Raw genomic sequence first — 19940 nt, forward strand, 5'->3', positions numbered from 1 at the left:
TCTTCAAGAAATGGCTAGAACTCTTTTAATTGAAAGTAAAATTTCTTCTCAATTTTGAAATGAAAACATTTCAACAACTTGCTATATCATCAATAGAGTCTTCTTAAGATCTATTCTTGAAAAACCCCTTATGAGTTATTCAAAGATAAGAAGCCTATTGTTTCATACTTTCATGTATTTGGGTGCAAATGTTTCATATTGAAAAATGCAAAGATCGAGTTGGTAAGTTTGAAGAAAGATCGGATGAAGGTATCTTCTTTGGATATTCTACTTCAAGCAAAGCCTACGAGTCTATAACAAGAAGAGCCAGGTGTGGAGGAGTCAATGAATGTCAAATTTCAAGACTCAACGCAAGATGAATCAAGTCGGACTCATCAAGAAGAGTCGGGCACACTCTGAGACCCTCCAAAGTCTACAACTCAAGAAGCATCTCGGACTGGAAAACCAGCTTCAAGATGTTCGTGAAGATCTAAACAAAGAAAGAGATCATCAACCGGACAAATCAACAAATAATCTGGAAGCATAAGTCCGGTCATCCCAAAGATCTTATAATCGGCGAAATGAATGAAGGAATTCGCACTAGATCCAAAAGGCGAAGAGTCTAGTCTTTGTGGCACTCGTTTAAAATTGAACCAAAGAGCATAGAAGAAGCTTTATCGATGAAAGCTGGATTGAAGCTATGCAAGAAAGAGCTCGAACGATTCGGCATAAATAATGTCTGAAATTGACATCCAAACCTAAAGGTAAAAGCTGTTATTGGAGCTAAATGGGTTTTGAAACAAGATGAACGAGAAAAAGGAAAAGTCGTACGAAATAAAGCAAGACTCGTGGCCAAGGGATATACGCAAGAAGAAGGAATAGACTATGATGAGACTTACGCTCCGGTGGCAAGGTTAGAAGCTATTCGACTATTACTTGCGTTTGCACATTATAAGAATTTCGGAGTTATTCCAAATGGACGTAAACGCCTTCCTAAATGGATTTATCCATGAGGAAGTATATGTGGAACAACCACCAGGGTTTGAAGACCCCAAGAAGCGGACTCGGTCTTGGTGAAAAAGGCTTTGTATGGTTTAAAGCAAGCACCTCGGGCTTGGTACGACGATTGAGTAAGTTTTTAATTCAAAATGGTTTTGTCAAGGTAAAGTAGATACGACCTTATTTATCAAGAAGGAAAACAAAAGTTTCTTACTTGTTCAAATATATGTGGATGACATTATTTTCGGATCCTCTAATGAGAATCGTGCAAGAAATTTTCTAAGTCTATGCGGGATGAGTTTGAAATGAGTATGATGGGAGAATTAACATTCTTTCTTGGTCTTCAAATAAAACAATTGAAGGAAGGAACTTTTATTTATCAAGAAAAATATGTGAATGATCTTGTCAAAAGGTTTGGGTTGGAGAATTGCAAAAGGTCGACATTCCAATGTCAAGTTCTTTAAAGATAGACAAAGATGAAGAAGGGAAGAAAGTTGATCAAAAGCTGTACATGAGTATTATTGGATCACTTCTTTATCTTACTTTGCCTCTAGACCTGATATTTTGTTGAGTGTTTGCATCTGTGCTAGGTTTCAATCGGATCCTGAGAATCTCATCTCGGTCTTTGCGAAACGCATCATTAAATACGTCGCTTCATCATCAAGCATCGGTCTTTGGTATCTTCAGGATATTCGGACGCGAATCTGGCGGTTGCGAGTTGATAGAAAGAGCACTTCGGGAACTTGCCAATTGCTTGGAAGCGGGGCGTGTCTTGGTTTTCAAGGAAACAAAGCACTTTGTGTCTCTTTCAACAACGAAGCGAGTATGTAGCTCTTGGAAAAGCTGCATTTGTTCGCAAATTCTATGGATAAAACAACGGTTAAGAGACTTTGAAATTGAAGACTCATGCACGGAGATTAATTGCGACAACACCGCGCTATCAACCTCACCAAAAATCAATTCTCCACTCAAGAGCAAAGCATATAGAAATTCGACATCACTTTATTAGAGATCACGTTCAAAATGGAGATGTTTCAATTCAATTTGTTGACTCAAAGAATCAATGGCGGATATATTCACAAAGCCTTTGGAGAAAAATCAATTTGAGTCTATACGGTCCGGACTCAACATTTTGAGGTATGAAGATATCAAAGTCTAAAGACTTTCAGACTCAAGCTTACAAGACTTTATCAACATAGTCTTGTCTCGACCTTCAGACTGTAAGTCTTTCTCTCTCCAATCTTATTTTGAAAAGGTACGATCATCAGACTGTGTTTAAATTGTTGCTATATTTAATTAACATAAATATTGCATCGATTCATTTTCAAAAGGAAGTTATTTTTGAAATAACTATTTTTGCGGATAAAAAAAGTTATTTTGAAAAGGCATATTTTTATTTCCTTTGTGATGGTTTGTTTATTCTTCTTTTTAACCGAACAAGCACTTGTCGATTTCTCTTCACTTTTCTACTCTCTCTCAAAAACCCTAGAAAGCATCGATCCTCCATTCCCGTTTGTCTTCTTCGCTAAATCTTCAAAAAGTTATCATCTTTTCTGGGAAAGTCAAGCTAGGAAACTTCCAAACACTTGTTAAAGATGTCTTCTTCACGAAAGTCGTCAAGAATCGCAAGCGGGGGACCACGAGAGAATGAGTGAGGGCCTACGCACTTGATCTTGCGAAGATGAAGTTTCTCCGGATCGGCAACCGAGCCCACAACATTCTCGGCGGCGTCATTCTCCACCATCTAGTCCTCAGGCGTTGTTGATCGGCATCGGGGAAGAAATCATCGAGGAGGCAGACCACGTAAGAGTTCAAAAGCCCGCTTTTATCTACAAGCTATATCGTGCTTTAAAAGGAATTCGAACTATGTTGATGATTTTGTTAAAGAAAAAGGATATAGGAACGAATATATCTTTTACGAAAAGAATGGAAAGTTTGGGAACCGCTCGTAAAGGGGTGGGCGAGGAAACCCTTGCGAATATCCCAAGTGATCCTCGTGAGGCGAGGGCCAAATCCTGTAGATGGGAATGATGATGACAATCATTGGTCTATTTCAACCGAAAATGGGTATTGCGGCTGAAATTCAAGGAAAAATGGGAGATTTGTTCGAGATCAAAGAAACAAAAGGATCTACGTCGAAATTCTTGAAGCGTGGGGTAATAAACCCTAGAAGTGTGGACTTTGATTTTACGGATCTTTGTGAAAGTGAACTTGAGGGAAAAGTTCGTTATCTTCAACTTGAAAAGTTTTGCTCGACTCTCTTGAGGCTTATCTTGAATTATTTGCATATTTCTATTCAAATCTTAGCTTTTGGATGCGAATAGATTCTCCTTCGATGTTAAAGAACAAGACTATGTTGTGGATATGAATATGCTGGTAGATGTGCTAGAAGTTGAGAGAGGCAGATATCAACCAATCAAAGTTTCCATTGCTGGGGCTACACTTGAACTGGTGAAGGACAGGAGAATAGATGAAGTTGACAAAATGTTTAGTCGGTCTAGTCGAAGGTCGGCGGACTACGTTGGTTAAAGTCGAAAACTTCCGAACAGCGGACTCAAGACTCAAAGTCTATCCTCATTGTGAGTCACTAATCCGTTGAAGAAAGGTTATCCCGGATGTTTTGTTCGGGATTTAACCTTATCATCCGGAGAAGATCTCGTGGTAGTGGAGAAGACGTATCGGAATCCTTTGATTGATCAAGATTGATTCAATGACTGAAGATTCGATGATTGTCTAAATATTATTGGAAGGTTCTACTTATGGAAACCGAGATCCCGATTGTATGGGCGAACGATTGATGGGCTATCAACACGTTCCTTTAATAGCTCGAACGATCTTCCTAATTGATTCCGTTCAACGGGTAGATTGGAGGAATTCCTTTGGAAAGTGCCAACGGGTATGATGGCATAAAGGAGTATATAAGGAAGACGTTCTTAATTGTTTAAGTAGAGTGCGCGATAGAAGAATTCCAAAATCTGAAAGCTCCTATTTGTTTAGATAAATCTCTTGAGCGAATACTTGTATACAAAAGAGTCTATATTTGTGAGAGACCTTGAGGAGGTGTGATAGAACATCTACACACCGTGGAATCAAGGCAAGGCTGTCTTGTAACTTCTCTTTTGATCATAGTGAAATCCGGCCGGTGGGGTGTCGGTGCGGAAGAGTGGACGTAGGCTTGGAATAAGCGAACCACTATAAATCCTGTGTTTGATTTTCTCTTCCTTACTCTCTCTACATCGATCGTATTTCAATCTATTGCTTCCGTATTTGAGAAAAATTGTTTGTGCACCTATTCACCCCCCCTCTAGGTGTTTATACTAGCAATATCACTATCTACGCCCGGATTGATGGGCATCTAGTGGGACCACTATGCAGACACCGGGGTTGAGTAGGACGAGGGCCCAAAGGATGTGGATAGCAATTTTTGAAAAGACCAAGATTTGGTTATATGGATGGCTATGTAGATAGACAATATGGTGGTTGGAGTAGCACCGTAAATAGAATTTTGGCATAGCTTGGAGAAGGAACATTTTGATCCGTAGTGTACCAACCTAGGTGGTCAAAAATATGTAAATAAAAAAAAAAGGAAATGGCCTGGTTCTATGTTTTCACTTGCGTTGCTTGAAAGTATTTCGTACCGGGTTCTCGTTACACATTTCCGCATATACTTAAAAAATGAAAAAGAATTGGATAGTCACTTAGGCGTGACGTGCTGAGGACGTCACACATACTGACTAAATTTCAAGAATTATTTGTGTGATTATCCCTTTAAACAAACGTTAATTACAATAAAGCAGATGGATCGGATTCAGGTAACGGGATGATCTGGACCTTCTTTGAGTCCAGGCCGGGCTATCGATACAACTGTCATACGAGCCGTGTCGAGATTCCGGCCGAGGCCCAATGCCATCCGGAACTGTTTGGGCCTTCTCTTTCGTGAGCATGGCCCATTTGCCCCTTCGCCGGTGCCCCTGCCATGGCTTTGCCGCTCTCCCCCTTTCTCTCTCCCCCTTTCTCTCTCTGTGGAGTTCCAAATTCTAGTTCCAGTTCCAGAATGATGCTGGCAGCCAGTCTCATTTTGACTTGACCGAGGACGAAGCTCACGAACCAAAGCCTCTTAAATTCATCCATCACCTATCATCTCGTCTCCTCATCTCTCTGTCTCTGCTACAAGTCTCTATCGAGCCTCGAGATCGCTCGATGGCTCGCTCTCACTGATCAATCTTGCAGACAATCCGTGAACCGGCGACTCCCGTTGACTCAATCATGACCGGAGGTGGACGAAGGACCGCCCGGAGCAGGACCAAGTCCGGGCCTGATTCCGGCGACGGCGATCCTTCGCAGACCGCGAGGCCTTCCTTGAGGCGCCACAGAGATAGAAGCAAGAGCGGCGGCGGTTTCCTCAGAAACCTTGACGTTAACCTCAAATACGTGCTCGGCGCCGGCGCCGTCGCGTTTCTGGTCATATTTTTCATGGTCAATCACCTGGTTAAGCCGGCGGAGGAAGCGAAGCGGCCGAGGGTCGTGACGCCGTTCCCTGCTCCGAAGATCATGGACCTTCCTCAGGTTACTTCGATTTTCATCGATATGCTTTTGTATGTATTCTAGCTGGGCCTGCCGAACGAACGTGTTGTGGATGTGCGCTTATGATTTCTAGTTTCTGAGATTCCGATGGTTTTGGTTTTGGCAGTTTCAAGGGAGCACAGAGAGAGCTTGTACTGGGGAACATACAGGCCTCATATTTATCTAGGAATTCGAGCGAGGTGATCCTTTTACTGTCATAGCTATTGTTTTTGAAGGATAGAGGATCGGGTGAAAGCTGTAGCCATGAATGAATGCACTGTTCCGGCATTTTCTTTTTGCATAAGGTGGTCAAAAACTGGAAATGCATTTTTATAATTTTTTGAAGCATCATGTGCTATCTTTCATATTTCATCTGGAAATTTTCAATGCCACTGGGTTCAGCGGTTCATCATGTTTTTCTGAGTTGTTGTATACCCTTGCATCTCTTTTAATTACAATAATGAAAATTTCATCAATAAATTTGTTTGGCTCTTCACCATCATTTTTGAAGGATCTTGATTTGGATTATCACACTTTATGTGGACTTATAGTAAGTTCATACGAGAAGCGTGTATGCACCTACTTTGCGAATTTTCCCTGCTTTGGGGATGGAAATTGTTGGTTAAGCTATTTCTTCCGACTATTCAGTTGAGATATTCCTGATTTTTATGCCAAAGATAGCCTGGTCGTAATTAACTGCTCTTTTCGCAGAGTGCCACGTTCTCTGCTTGCTGGCTTAATGTGGATTGGTGTAACCGATGGGAGGTACTCCCTACGCCATGTCTGCCAAGATAGTGATGGACTAAGTTCTTATGGATGGACCAGCCATAATGGCCGTGATTTTGGGCATCAGGTGTTGGTCGATCATGGCACGGTATTGGCAACAAGTTTCTTGAAATCCAAGGAAGTTGGAAGTGGTTATGGGGGAGACTGGGCAGTGCGAATTGAGGTGCAAAGCCCAAAGTAACTATCTCAACATCCGCCTGAGATTTACATGCAATTTTATCATTCTATGCTTACTTTATTAAATGCACATAATTACTGCATATATTTTTTGTTGATATGATTGCCATGAAATTTTATCTTGTGATACCTACTTATAGTTCATAATGGAACTGTGAATCTGGTACCCAATTGTACCATGCTGATGATTATGAATGTATCAGTATAGTGCCCAATTCTAGATGGATCAGAATAATACCTCTGGTGATTATATTCCCTTGTCTTATCAAGCCATTCTTTTCATGATTTTCCATTTTACCTTACCGTTCACATACCTCTGTAACAGCATATGAAACATAATGCATGGTATACTATTTTGTAATCCGTTGATCTGAATGAGGAGAATGTTTGAGAGGAGTGATTGAAAAGGCATTAAGTTACTCAGTGGAAATAGTTGTTACGGTGATTTGCAGATCCTATCCTAGTTGTCTAAAGCTTCTGTTTGTAAATTTTGTTTCTTTAAATTTTCCCAACACGTTCATTACTTTAGTGGCTTAGAAGGCTGCATTTTTGTGTGACTCCTGAATCTTGGAGAAAATTAGTCTAGGTCAATTGTGTTGATCTTTAGTTTCTCAATGGCAGCATGTTGGCTTCTCATAAATAAACACTCTGGTTGGCCCAAACAGAGAGAAACCTTCTTTGCTCTTCCATCTAATCTTTGTCATTGACATGGATTTGTAAATTTTGTCTATTCACAGATCTACTCCAGATAAAGAAATTTGGAAAAATTCGCATCTCTTTTCTATTTGGCAGATGAAGATGGAAATGCTCTAGATATGAGCACAGATGCCTTGAAAAATCGTGATCTCACTCTCTTGGCATCAGGTACAAAGTCGGACATTGGAGATTGGCAGTTGCATTTGAAATCAACGGTAACGTCCAAATTCAGTTCAGATGCTAACATCTTTGCTGCTTTTACTCTTATGGGAGGCTCTTTTTGTTGACAAAAATAATGAATGATTTGCACCAGTAATAAATGCCCCATGCCGATACATATTCTTCTTTCTTCATGTGCTACAAGAGATCGTTAGTAAATGACATCCACTCAATAATCTTCTCTAAGAACTTCCATGACCTCTCCCAGGTTCAGTTTTATGGTACTGACTTGCATCAAATTGACCACCTAGTCATTTAATTGGCAGCTTCATCTGTTTGCTTGCTTGTGAGTGCCCACAATTGCCCTCTCTGATATTTGCTTGTACAAACATGTTAAAATGATGTACATGGTGCAGTTCACTCAATGCCTTGATTGCAGTAGTGGTGGGATGCAGCAAATTCAGTAGGCTGTTATCTGCAAGTTCCTTAGAGAAATATTATGTCCCATTACCATTTACTCTAAAAGGGTTTTGCATGCCTTTGCTAAGTAGTCACTAGGCTTTTTCCTGACAAAAAACATCATTTCCCATGCTTTTGCTCTAGTAAGTAGTGCCTTCTTTCTGGATCATTTTTGTACTTTCTGCATTGAATATATTTATCATTAATGTAAGTTGGTCGTGCTTCCTATCTCACTGACATATTAATTTATAGCCAATTGTCCCTTTTGCAGGATGATATCGAAATGCATTACTTGGGTTTTAGGACACCTCATATGCATAATTTATCTGATCTTGTCCAAGAAAATCTTGGGGCACAAGTAGGTCATTGATTTCTTATTTGAATATTTTTGGTAGAGTTTTTGTATCAGAAAAAAATATATATGTTCTGCTTTATTAAGGTTTTGTAACTTATATGGTTATATTCTATGGTTTTGTTGCATATGTGATTATGTTCTATTAGGCAAGAAAATATGGAGGGCTGCAATTGTCTGACTCAACCCATCATTCTTCAAATGTCTTAGTTTTCCAGGTATGTGATCATGATAATAGTAAACATGATCTTGCTGAGTAATTACATTTTTTTACTAATGCAGGAGGATGCTTCTTCTGTACTTATATTTTGATCTGGCTTCTCATGGTGTATGTCCTTTTTTACGAAGATTTCTGCCAGGATTCCTGTTAAAATGGATATTGCTTTTGTATCTGGAGTTGGTTCTGAAAGGTCAAGGGTTAAAGAACGTGTCAGCAGTCTTACAGGTATATCCTATTGAGGCTGATCTGGTCACTAGTTTTCAATGTTGGTTTTATGTTATTAAAATGCTTTAATCTCAGTTTGTTTTGTATATAAATAAAATCTGTTATTGCAGTTTTATAACAAATCATTCTGGCAACTTGGCATTTCTATCACAAAGTGTGTTCTCCTATTTAATTTAAGGGCAGAAGTAATTTCTCCAAGTTAGGTAGCTAATATGCATCGGTTGATGCTGAGGGAAAATGGCCTTTTGTGGGTAGCGTTTTCTCAAACATACAGATTATCAGATTTTTTAAGTTTATGGATGTTGCTGTTCTCTAAAAAGCAACCCCCATTTCCTCCTGGTACAAGGTTAGGTCGTCATTGGTCAACTCAAGCCGATAAAAAATTGTTACTTCAATAAAGTAGGAGAAATTGGCATGACTTGCAACTAAACATTTTGGATTGTCTCACTTGAGTGAAACACTTTTGGTGTGAAGGATCTCTGTTCAAAATTTGTTACCCTTTCAATTTTGACTACTTGATATTTAGGTGAATCATTGACAAGCCGCTTGGAGGAAAAGCAAAGAGAATTCAACAACAAATTTGAAAAGACCTTTAACCTGGCTGACAAGGTACCAAACTTAAGATGTCATTCGTATCATAGCCACTTCACCATTCAATTCATTACACTGCATTGGAAAGGACCCGCTGCTGTTTATCAATAAGATGTGGGAAGTGTATCAGAATGAATGTTTAGACACTTATAGTTTAATCCGTGGCTGTCTCACAAGGTCAAGCTCTATCTTTCTTTGTGGCTCCTTGAAATGATAATGAAAGTTTGCCTTTCCTAGTTGTCAAGGCAGATCTTTGTTTTCAGCTTTAAAAGAATATATAAGTTGGCATGCACTACAAGTTGGTTTGCATTTTGGAGAAGAGCCATTTGATTGTTTAAGTTCCGCTAAAGTTTCATTTGATATGCCAGTTGATTGTCTTAAAATTGAACGGCATTTCCCTTTCAGCTTGATAAGGAATCCATAGTAGTTGGAAAGGCTGCTATTGGCAACATGTTGGGAGGCATTGGCTACTTCTATGGCCAGTCCAAAATATCTGTCCCTGCAGCTGCTAATGTAAGTTAGATTGAGCTCTTGTAGTGGGATTGTGGTGTAATTATGTTGATGTAAGTCTATTCATGTCTTGATCCATTCATTAGCACTATGTGAGTTTATAGCTCTTTATTCATTCTTCACATTGTAATAGTCCAAGGCTGCACAGTTAAAAGCAAACCGTCTCCACATAGACACTGTCCATGGGACAGTCCGTAAACCCTAAAAAGTGGCGGGAACTGAATCTTGTGTCAAAGGAGCCAGTGTTGAATTGGTGATTGATGATGGACCTGTCCTCTGATGCGAGTTCTTAAATTTGAACATGAAAACACGTGCAAACTGTTGCTGTGCTTTCAACTAGGGACTGGTGAGAAATAAATGCTCCTTGATAATGTCATTGTCTATGTTTGTGGTAGATTTTTCATCTTAACTAATGGGTATGTACATCTTTTGTCCATAAGTAGATATTGAGTTGTGTTCTCTCTAATAACTAATTCAAAAGCTCTCCTATTCCGTTGATGTCAACTCCAAGTTTGACCATGGTTGAACTTGAAGCTTTGATGGCTGAACATCAAACCTCCGTGCAATGCGATATTAGGGATGACATTGTAGATTTTGCATAGTTGTCCGCATGATCATTTCATGATAACTGAGGAGTTCTGGTACCTCAATTTATGGAGAAAGCTTTTGATAACATGCTATCTTGCTTTTTCTGTTAAACTAATCAGCCATAGAATGGGATGTTCTGATGTTGATTACATGTAGACTAACTTATTGAAATGCACAGGAATCTTCTCTATCAGCCCTAGCTTTTCCATTGTGTAAATATCCTGTATATTCTGTGCTTCTTGTGAGGATGTTTATGTGTGTTGATTACCTTGATTTTTGTTCTTGCAGCTTCAAAGGCATAATGATTATCTCTCCTATTGGCCAGCTGAGCTATACTCTGCTGTCCCAAGCCGTCCATTCTTTCCTAGGGGCTTTTTGTGGGATGAAGGTTTCCATCAGCTGCTGATCTGGTCAGTTGCATTCATCCATATAATTGAAATTCTGCCCACTAGAATTGAAGTAGTAATCTGCCTGATTAGCGGATTGCCTACACTTTCTGGATGCAGGCGTTGGGATATTCGGATTTGTTTGGATATTCTTGGCCACTGGTTGGACTTAATGAACATTGATGGCTGGATTCCCCGTGAACAGATATTGGGGGCTGAAGCTCTTAGGTGGGAACTTAATCAAACTTGTGTGCTCTGTGGAGGGCTTAAGTGTTGTTTGTGTTGAAATAATTTAATGCATATTGCTATATATCACAGTAAAGTCCCTGAGGAATTTGTTCCACAGCATCCAAGTAATGGGAATCCACCAACATTGTTTCTGGTTTTACGCGGTAAGTATTTTATCAGATGCTTTTGCATTCTAGATAGATGTCTATGGACAGATTGAATCAAATTAGAGATCACCAATGCTCCTTCATACTAGAAAAGCTTATGAAAGAAGTATCCATCATTTTGTCAGCAGAATCAGTATTTTCCCTATGATATTTTGCTATCCAGGCTCATGCAAATATGTGGAAGTCATTTTGTTGTGATAAAATCATATCCTGTCAGTGGCTCCTGTTAATTTAGTGCCACTTGGTCCGAATTCTTTAAAATGCAAATATGATGAGTGGTTCGGTGGGTTAGGTGCACCTCTTGCCCTGTGGGAAGTAATGAGGCAAGTCTTCTCACCCCAAAATGAAGAAGTCGTTAGTGTAAAACGGGCACGTCCGTGTGTGCGTGTTTTGTGCCTGTGCCCGTGCCTGTGTGTTTTTGTGTTCTCTGTGCACTCCTTTTGAAAATACTTCTTTGGTACATAGATTTTTAACTTGCTGATATGAGTTCTGTCTGTTTCAGATTTAATTGATGGCATGAAAGCGAAAAAGTTCAATGCTGCTGAAAGCGACAAGATCTCTTCCTTCCTAGAATCTGCATCTGATCGTCTTGATGCCTGGTTTCAATGGTTCAATACGACTCAGTCAGGTATCATGGATATCCGCTTGTGATCAAGAGACGAAAAAAAAAAGTGACCCCTATTATGCTGGTCAGGATGCAAGAGACTTCTTGCATTTCCAGGCATATGTAGCAGAAACTCTTTTCGCAAGCTTTTCCTGCTTAGAGTATTCTTTTTTTCTTCCAATTTTGTCATCTTCTATCCAGAAAGAAATTGATGGGACACTTTTTCTAAATATTGGATTCTCATCTTGGGTGATTCTGAGAGTAAAAAAGGATAAACTATAGACTTCTGCTTTAATTAACACTTGAATGTGCTGGTACCTAGTGCAATTTATTTAATGTTGACTTGGATTCCATGTATGTAGGGAAGGAGAAGCGAAGCTATTATTGGCATGGGCGGGATAGCACGACCCTCCGTGAGCTCAATCCAAAGGTCCTCCCCTTCTCTATTTTGTATTTGAAGGCCTTAGAAAGTGGTTAGAGTCCACTCTTATATTTTGGTGTATAGCTGCCGGAGTTATAATTGACATGTGGACTAGAATTTGTCTTCAGGATTATTCAAATAAATACGCGCACCATGGTCATGAATGCCCTGCCACTTGTATTTTACCTTGCTTCTGCCTTTAAGAGAAACTTTTCACTGTCATGTAGGACTGTTGAGTAGTTTCTTGAGATAAAATAGCATTGTAATTTCACAATGCTTTTGCATCTGCAGACACTTTCCTCAGGATTGGATGACTATCCACGAGCCTCACATCCTAGTGAAGATGAACGCCACTTAGATCTTAGGTGCTGGATACTTCTTGCTGCTGATTGCATGCATTCAATTGGAACTCTTTTGGGAAAGGAAGACAAAACTATAAAGGTGAAGATCATACATTTATTAGGAAATTCAAACGTTCATGTACCTTTTTCTGATCATCTAAGTCAAACAATGCAGGATTACAGTGCAACAGCTAAGCTACTTGCAGATTTTGACTATCTTAATCAGGTCAGACATCATTACGGTGGAATCCATAGTTATTTTAAACATTTAGTAATTTTTTGGATGTACATGTCCTTTTCAACTGGTGTTGCGCAGTTAGCCAATGTTAGTATTATGAAAAATTACGTGGATTTCTTTTGAACTGGTGTGTGTGATTTTTTGGGGGCAGCATTTTCGTTCTTTTTCTCTGGCCCAAGGCCATCTTGTCCATTCAATCTTGGTACAGATCTATAAGTCGAGATGTGTCTTTCTTGTATTCAAAGCTGCAATGCATTCAAACTGCTTCCTGCTAATGATGTTTATTACCACATTCTATCTTTGCCACCTTAACGCGATGACCTTATTTTTCCAGTCCTCGACATAAGAGCAACAATAAGATGGATTTGATTTGTGGTCCAAGTGATGGTAGTAAGAATGACCTGCCAACCCAAGCAGAGCGTCCGTTACAACAGTACTGTTTGTTTAGAGATCATGGCTTTTTAGATGATAACTTTTTGGTGCCATCATCTAAGATGTATGTACAGTGGTGCAAAAGGCATTGCCAGGTTGTCGATAGAGATTGTGGGCATGGACCTGGCAATGTGGCTTTTGTGGTGGTTATGGTTTTTATGTTAATAACGGGATGTTTATGATGATTGGTTAAACTGAAGTAAATTGCAATTGTTTTCTTCCGGAATGTTTCCTCATGTGGTAATATGTGGGGATGTATTGTTAATTACGGCTTATAAAGCTCTGCCTATAGATCGATAGCACTACAAAAAATAAATAGGGGCTTGCTGAATGGAGCTAAGCAATTAAAGCCTTATTGCTATATCCCCGTTAATTCATTACCCGGATTAGATTATAAAGATCAGCAGTGCTGATTCCAACAATGGGGAATGCAACTTGGTTTAGGTATGCTCCCTGGAACGTCAAAGCAAACTCATCTGATACATGACAAACATTGAGGAGGTGCAATCGGTAGGCTGTGAGTAGAAAGGGTAACTGGAGAGCAGCGATTGACTGCGCTGGAAGGAGCGAGAGGAATATAGATATAAGAATTAATCACAAAGGTTGAAGATATGCCATTTGTAATGCAAGTCTGTTGAATAGATGAGGCAAAGTGACTTGAGCATTGATATGAAGAAAATATTGAACATAATGTGCCAAACTAACAGTTTGACCACTGCTATCCATGGATAGAACCTTCTTATAGAGGTAGTTTTGTCCTTAGCTTGTTTTTTGGCCAATTTGTCATTGGGCATGTGTGCTTGCACCTCTGTGTTTTCAAGCCACTTTTGTGCCACCTCTTCATATGCTGTTAAATTTTCCCAGATGCACTTTGATGCTGCAGATGGAGCTTACTATGACTTTGGGAATCATACAGAAAAGGTACGTTGTTAGTATGTCTCAATTTCATTCTGACCCCGGCAATTAACAAGCACAATTTATTCAATCTGGATAGTTGATTGGGACAAGCTGCTTGAAAGAATTGGTACTCAATAGTGATGTCGCAGAGAAATCTGTGGTAACATAATACGGCAGAACATTCACATTAATTTCATGCCTTTTTGAGTGTACTGTCACTCCATCAATGGTGATTGTTCCCCACATATCACCTTTACTGTTTCCATGTCTAGGTTGGAAGATATTTCGGTACTCATGTACAAATTGATGGGCTGCATGGTGCTTGATGTCACAAGAGATGTTTTACCGTTAATTAAATAACTGGCTATAATTATAGAGACATCATCATCCTTAAAAAAACAGTTGGTAGCTAATAAAATCTACAATATTTTGCTAGTCTGAGAATCAACGTGCCATGGTTCCATTTGCTGATAATGAAAAATGAACTTACTTTTACTAGACAATTGCCCATTATCATTAGACAAATCTAGATCCCAGGTTCTTCTTATGACATTTCATGGGAGAATTAGCTTACCTTATGCCTCAAACAAATTTAGGGCAAACGAATTGGCTGCTTACTAGTTGGTATTCACATAAAAAAGGAAGTAGAATGATGTGGAGGAAACTGGACGACAGATTGTATGGTCATGTGAAAACAGCATGTTGAGACAGCTGTGGTCATGAACAGCAGAAAATTGGGTGCTTTTCTCGTTATAATCCTCAGTAAGCCCTTCACGCATGCCAGTCCTCTCTTCCATTTTTGTGATATGCATTAAAACATCTAGACTTCACTGAAAAATGTAAGTGCCTTCATTGAAATTTACTCTGATATTGAATATGATAATCATCATTCCAGGTACGTTTGAGGTGGAAAGAAGTCGTGGTTGGAAGCAATCATGCAACTCGGGGAGCTTGTCCGAGATGTATTGGAAAGACCGACGTTGAGACTGGTTCCTCATGTTGGTTATGTCAGCCTTTTCCCATTCATGAGGAGGATAATTCCAACTGTAAGTTCCTTTGCAGTATCCAGTTCGTCAGTTATATTTTTCCTTTCCCCAAATTTCTCCCTTTTACAGTTCCAAATTAGTGAACGTGTCTTTAGTGTGTTGGCTTATGGTACCTTCCGAAATTTTGGCGGTGATGCATTTCTCATGCCTGCTAGTTACTGTAGGACTCATGGATTTTGGAAAAGCAGCTTGACCTTATCTCAAACAAGAGTGTTTTATGGACAGACTATGGACTTCGGTCCTCGCAGAACGAGGTTAGATTGTGCCCTTTCCGTGACTGTAAAGTTTCTTGATCCATTCACAGCTACTATTAGTTCTCTGTAAGGGTATGCAGCTGCCAATATCGCTAATGAGTGGCTATCTCCGTTGTATGCAACAGTACCTTATACATGAAGCGCAATACAGAGCATGACCCTCCATATTGGAGGGTCCAATATGGATGAACATGAATTACTTGATTCTTTCTGCACTTCACCACTACTCAACCGGTACAGCCCTCTCCCCTTCGAACATTCTCAAATGTCTTTAACTGAGAATAGTTGCCCTAATCTTTTCTTGAGTTTTGCAGAGGATGGGCCATACAGAGACAGAGCTAAAGTCATTTACGATGAATTGAGGGGCAACTTGATTAGGTGCATATTTTCACTTTATTCATTTTTCTGACTTTTTATCATCGACATCCCTTAGGACTTGTGGATTGAAATTGTTGTCGGTTGCTGCAGAAACATAGTCCGCAACTACCACCAGACTGGGTTTCTATGGGAACAGTATGATCAATCGAAGGGTAATGGAAAAGGTGCTCGCCTCTTTACTGGTTGGACATCGCTCATACTGCTGATCATGTCAGAAAATTACCCCCAAAGTTAAAGATAGCTCCCCGAACGCCAATGAGCTTCCCGTTCTTTGTTTCTGAGGTTAGAGGAAATCTACTGATGTGATCATACGCTGTTGCACGGCCAAGGAAGATTTATGGGAATGAGAGAGGAAACGCAGAGCTGGTGTCAGATACCCCTCCTAAGGATACATTATACGTGAAGTTGATTATATGTGGTCTTATTGGGAAGATCATCCTGCAAATGATCGTAGACGCTGCTTAAGCAGCAGGGAACTTAGGTTAACGTTTTTGTAGGCTGGATGCTTATTCTGGTGATTTCTTACAAGAAATCCAAAGCTCATTGCAGTTGATTTAGCTATATGGCAAAGGATGAGTGAGGGCATTATAAACCCTTGCTAGTCCAGAGCTGCTGCCGGGGAACAAGAAAAACTGAAAAGGCCTGTTAATTCAGTGATTATACAAATATGATGGGAAGATACAAAAAAGATGCTGCAAAATCCTCCCAGATAAACTGAGAAACTGCATACTATGGCTGGCTCAATCCTGAGATTACTGGAACGTTTGGGTTCCAGAGTTTTAAAACCATCTAACCCCAACAACTAGAGACTTCCATGTCAATTCGTTAGGAAAAGTAAAAAGTAGAACAATCTCAGCCATTTCAGCTTTTCAGCTCGTGTCTTCTGCCATCTCGACGTCCTCAACCATTATGATATCCATGTCCCTGATATCTCTCTTCAATACGTTCCCAAGCCTCGCGATTGCCTCAGTCTGTTGTTGTAAGACCTGTCTCAAGGAGTACTAATGTTAAACATGTGCTTAAATTTGATAATGCAGGAGATAAAATGGACAAACTCGAGGTTCCTCTGTAGTATGTACTTTGGATTCTATATTCCTATTGTGATACGCTTAGCTCTACAAGAATCATAAAGGTACATAATGACAAAATTAATTGACTCGACAACAAAGGCTTACCTCCTGCAAGTCGGCGAGGCTCTGGTCATGTATTTTGGTTGATCCTGGGAGATATATAGAACCAGTTGCCCCTATGCCATTTGCTTGAACTCGAGATATAGTCAGCAAGTTCTGAACCCTCCTCGAAAGTTCTGCTCCGGATCCTTTCAGCTGCATTTGGTATCATACAAACATGAGTAACATCACCCAATTGAAGTCCCAAAAGAGAAAAAGGTATAATCCCAGGGGGTTGGGGGCACAAAATATTTCGGCCAAAAGAAAAAGGGCACAAAACATGAACCTGTCTAGTGATTGCAGCCAGCTTATCTGCCAACTCAGCTTCCCCTTTTACTAAAGGCAATCGACATCCTTTACTCTCCATAGCTTCCACCATTCTCATTACCTTAGGCACACGGAGACACAAAGGAGGAACCACACAAATTCAGAAGCGACCAAAGGAAGCAAAAGTTAACAAGACCGATCCATGCTCCAACGTCTAAATAAGACCACAAAATTGAATGAAGACCAACTAAGAAAAGCATAGATGTCTGTCTTCAACAATGCTCAGCAGAAAAATATCTTCTATCGGACTTAGAGTCGAGTAGTTTGAATTTGCAATGGAACAACTAAAATCATGTAATCATTTCCTGGATTATTCCTGCTAGACACTATGACAATTTGGTTAATCAGACAACATACCCTCAGAGGCGCCTTTGAAGGCCTTGCTCTTTCTGTCTCATTCTCTGGATCCAGGGAAGCGTGTCAGCTTGAAAATGTCTCTGAAGCTGCAAATGAAATGCATGTGAGCAGATTTCAAAATATATGCTGCACAAAACGATATTTAGTATAACTATACCATCTTCACATTAGTCTGCGTAATTTTTAGTCTCTCTGCATCTGAATGAATGACTTCATCTTGAAGCTGCATCACCAATATACCAGGCATTGTCATGTCTCACTTACGACATCAGTTGCAATAAGAACACGCATTACTGGAAAAGTAAAGCTCCTGTATATCTGCCTAAATTGCTAAAATAGGCAAACCAGTCAGAAAATCGACACCAAAGCAACCACAAAATAGCCCAAAATTTCATGCCCCAAGCCCAATGAATCCTAAGAAACGTTCGTTGATGCGTTCACTTTCACCAAAAAGTTCCGTTCCACTATGAAACGCAAGTTTAACTTCCACAATTAACTACATGAGAACTACTATATTACTCAACTCAGTCATCTGACGTTCAGACACTCTGCTTGGTTGAATAAAATATATGAGAATCCTGAAGACGCGATGCACAAACATAAAATTCATTTATGACCGTAAGGTTTAAGTCAAACAATGCTTTGAACAAACTGCTTATGATCTTCTGAATCAGATCCAATATTTTGATTGATTGGACAAATTGATCTATGCCATGCCACTCCTTGGAGGACCGATCTACGTTTCTACACCAGGCGCTATAATGTGGAAACACTGTGGCATCATCCCGATCATCAATGATGATCTAGCTCATTCATTATTAATCTAAATGGCAGTACCTAAAGTACAGCTCCTCTTAGTTATCCTCTAAAATTCAAACAATCTCTTCCTGATTAAGTACGAGACTCAAGCCTCCAACAGTGCATTTTCATTGGCAACTACCTTGTCCACGGGTTTTTTATGCAGCCTAGGTGCATATCTCCTTGTGAGCAGATAAATCTCAATACTGAAATGCATGATAGTGTTAACTGAGTCAAGTACCTTGAGGCGATTTGAAAGATCCTTGAAGCCCTGGACAAGCTGAGGCCACAGCCGCTCCCGGTCAGCACTCTCCATACCCTCCAACTTCCCCATAGCCTCCGCCCACATGATCTGGCATCGCAAACTATACTTCTGGCTTAGCAATTAAGGTGCTAGGTGGTTTCATTTCACATGCTTCTCAACAATTTAAAGAGAAAAAAAGAAGAAGCTCACATCCGATACACCGGCAGGCTTCACCCTATATTGCGGATCAGTGACGCTGAACAACAAATGCTGCAAAGTTCAGAGGATTCTTAGTTTACAAATGCACAATCTCCACAGGATTAGATGACTCCTCTATCCAACTGCTAAGTACTCAGGCTCAAATGACTTGATGAAAATGCCGTGCGCAAACTTCAACAATTTAAACCGCAAACGTCACTTCAACCACCTCCGAAACCTAGCTCAGACGAATTACTAGCTCCAAATTAAAGACGGCAGATTCACACAGTTCGAAAGAATTTGAAACAACTGGAAACTAACCTTAAAGGCATACTTGGGGTTCCCAGGCTCTTCCTTGTACGCATCAACGATAGCCTAACATCCACCAAGCATATCGAGAACAATCAACAACAAAAAATCAGCGCGAAAGCGCGAAAATAGAAAACTAAAAATAAATGTGAATTCGTTTCAAGCCGGGGAAGAACAAGAGATCACCTGAATGTCCCGATCGGCGAGCGAGAAAGGAAGAGGAGCCACGGGAGCCATCTGAGTCGTCAGCTGGCCACCGCCGAAAGGAGCCGCGGCCGGCTGCGGCGTCGCGAACGGAGACTGGAAGCCGAAGCCGCCGGCGGACGCCGGCTGCTGGAACGACGGCGTCTGCTGCTGCTGCTGCTGCTGCTGAGGAGTTTGGGAGGAGAACGGGCTCGAGAAAATAGAGGTCCCGAAACCGGAGCCGAACGCCGGCGTGGAGGACGGGGTGGCGAAGGCCGGGGTGGAGGACGGCGTGGCGAACGACGGCGTGGAGGACGGCGTGGCGAACGACGGCGTCGAGGATCCGAACATGGTGACGAGCCAAGCCGAACCGAGCCGAAGGATGAAGAATGCGAGGGGATCCTTCGCGGGGGTTTTGGGGAGGCTTTTGTTTTAGGTCAAGAGCGCCATCGCTGATGGTGGAGCTTTTACTCTTTTCGCAGCTCAAATCAAAATGCTCGGTGCCCTTCCTTTTTCTCGTGTTCCGTCCTTTTCTTTCGAGAGTCCCAAATACCGCTCCTCGCCCCCCTATTTTTTTTTTTAAATTATTTTATTATCTTCAAATATTTTGTTATTCCTGTATTTTTCTTCATTTTTTTTTTTTTGCCCAGTGGCTACAT

General features: G+C 40.5%; 1 protein-coding gene and 1 pseudogene across 1 annotated transcript; one reads left to right on the top strand and one right to left on the bottom strand.

Annotated features, from left to right (window-relative positions):
- Positions 1-4978: 4978 nt before the first annotated feature.
- Positions 4979-16257, top strand: LOC104433660 (mannosyl-oligosaccharide glucosidase GCS1). The gene is given in 24 exon segments (XM_039307282.1): positions 4979-5544; positions 5680-5741; positions 6253-6504; positions 7259-7415; positions 8090-8176; positions 8320-8388; positions 8519-8615; positions 9142-9224; positions 9612-9719; positions 10593-10714; positions 10811-10918; positions 11009-11082; positions 11588-11713; positions 12052-12119; positions 12402-12551; positions 12627-12677; positions 13986-14042; positions 14914-14964; positions 14966-15064; positions 15229-15301; positions 15425-15487; positions 15490-15552; positions 15633-15696; positions 15787-16257. Coding segments are annotated over 24 exon segments (2529 nt in total). The 5' UTR covers positions 4979-5244; the 3' UTR covers positions 15932-16257.
- A 49-nt stretch (positions 16258-16306) lies between these two features.
- Positions 16307-19787, bottom strand: LOC120290834 (annotated as a pseudogene).
- Between the last annotated feature and the right edge of the window lie 153 nt (positions 19788-19940).

The sequence above is a fragment of the Eucalyptus grandis genome, chromosome 2 (assembly GCF_016545825.1).
Source record: "Eucalyptus grandis isolate ANBG69807.140 chromosome 2, ASM1654582v1, whole genome shotgun sequence".
Lineage (NCBI taxonomy): Eukaryota > Viridiplantae > Streptophyta > Magnoliopsida > Myrtales > Myrtaceae > Eucalyptus > Eucalyptus grandis.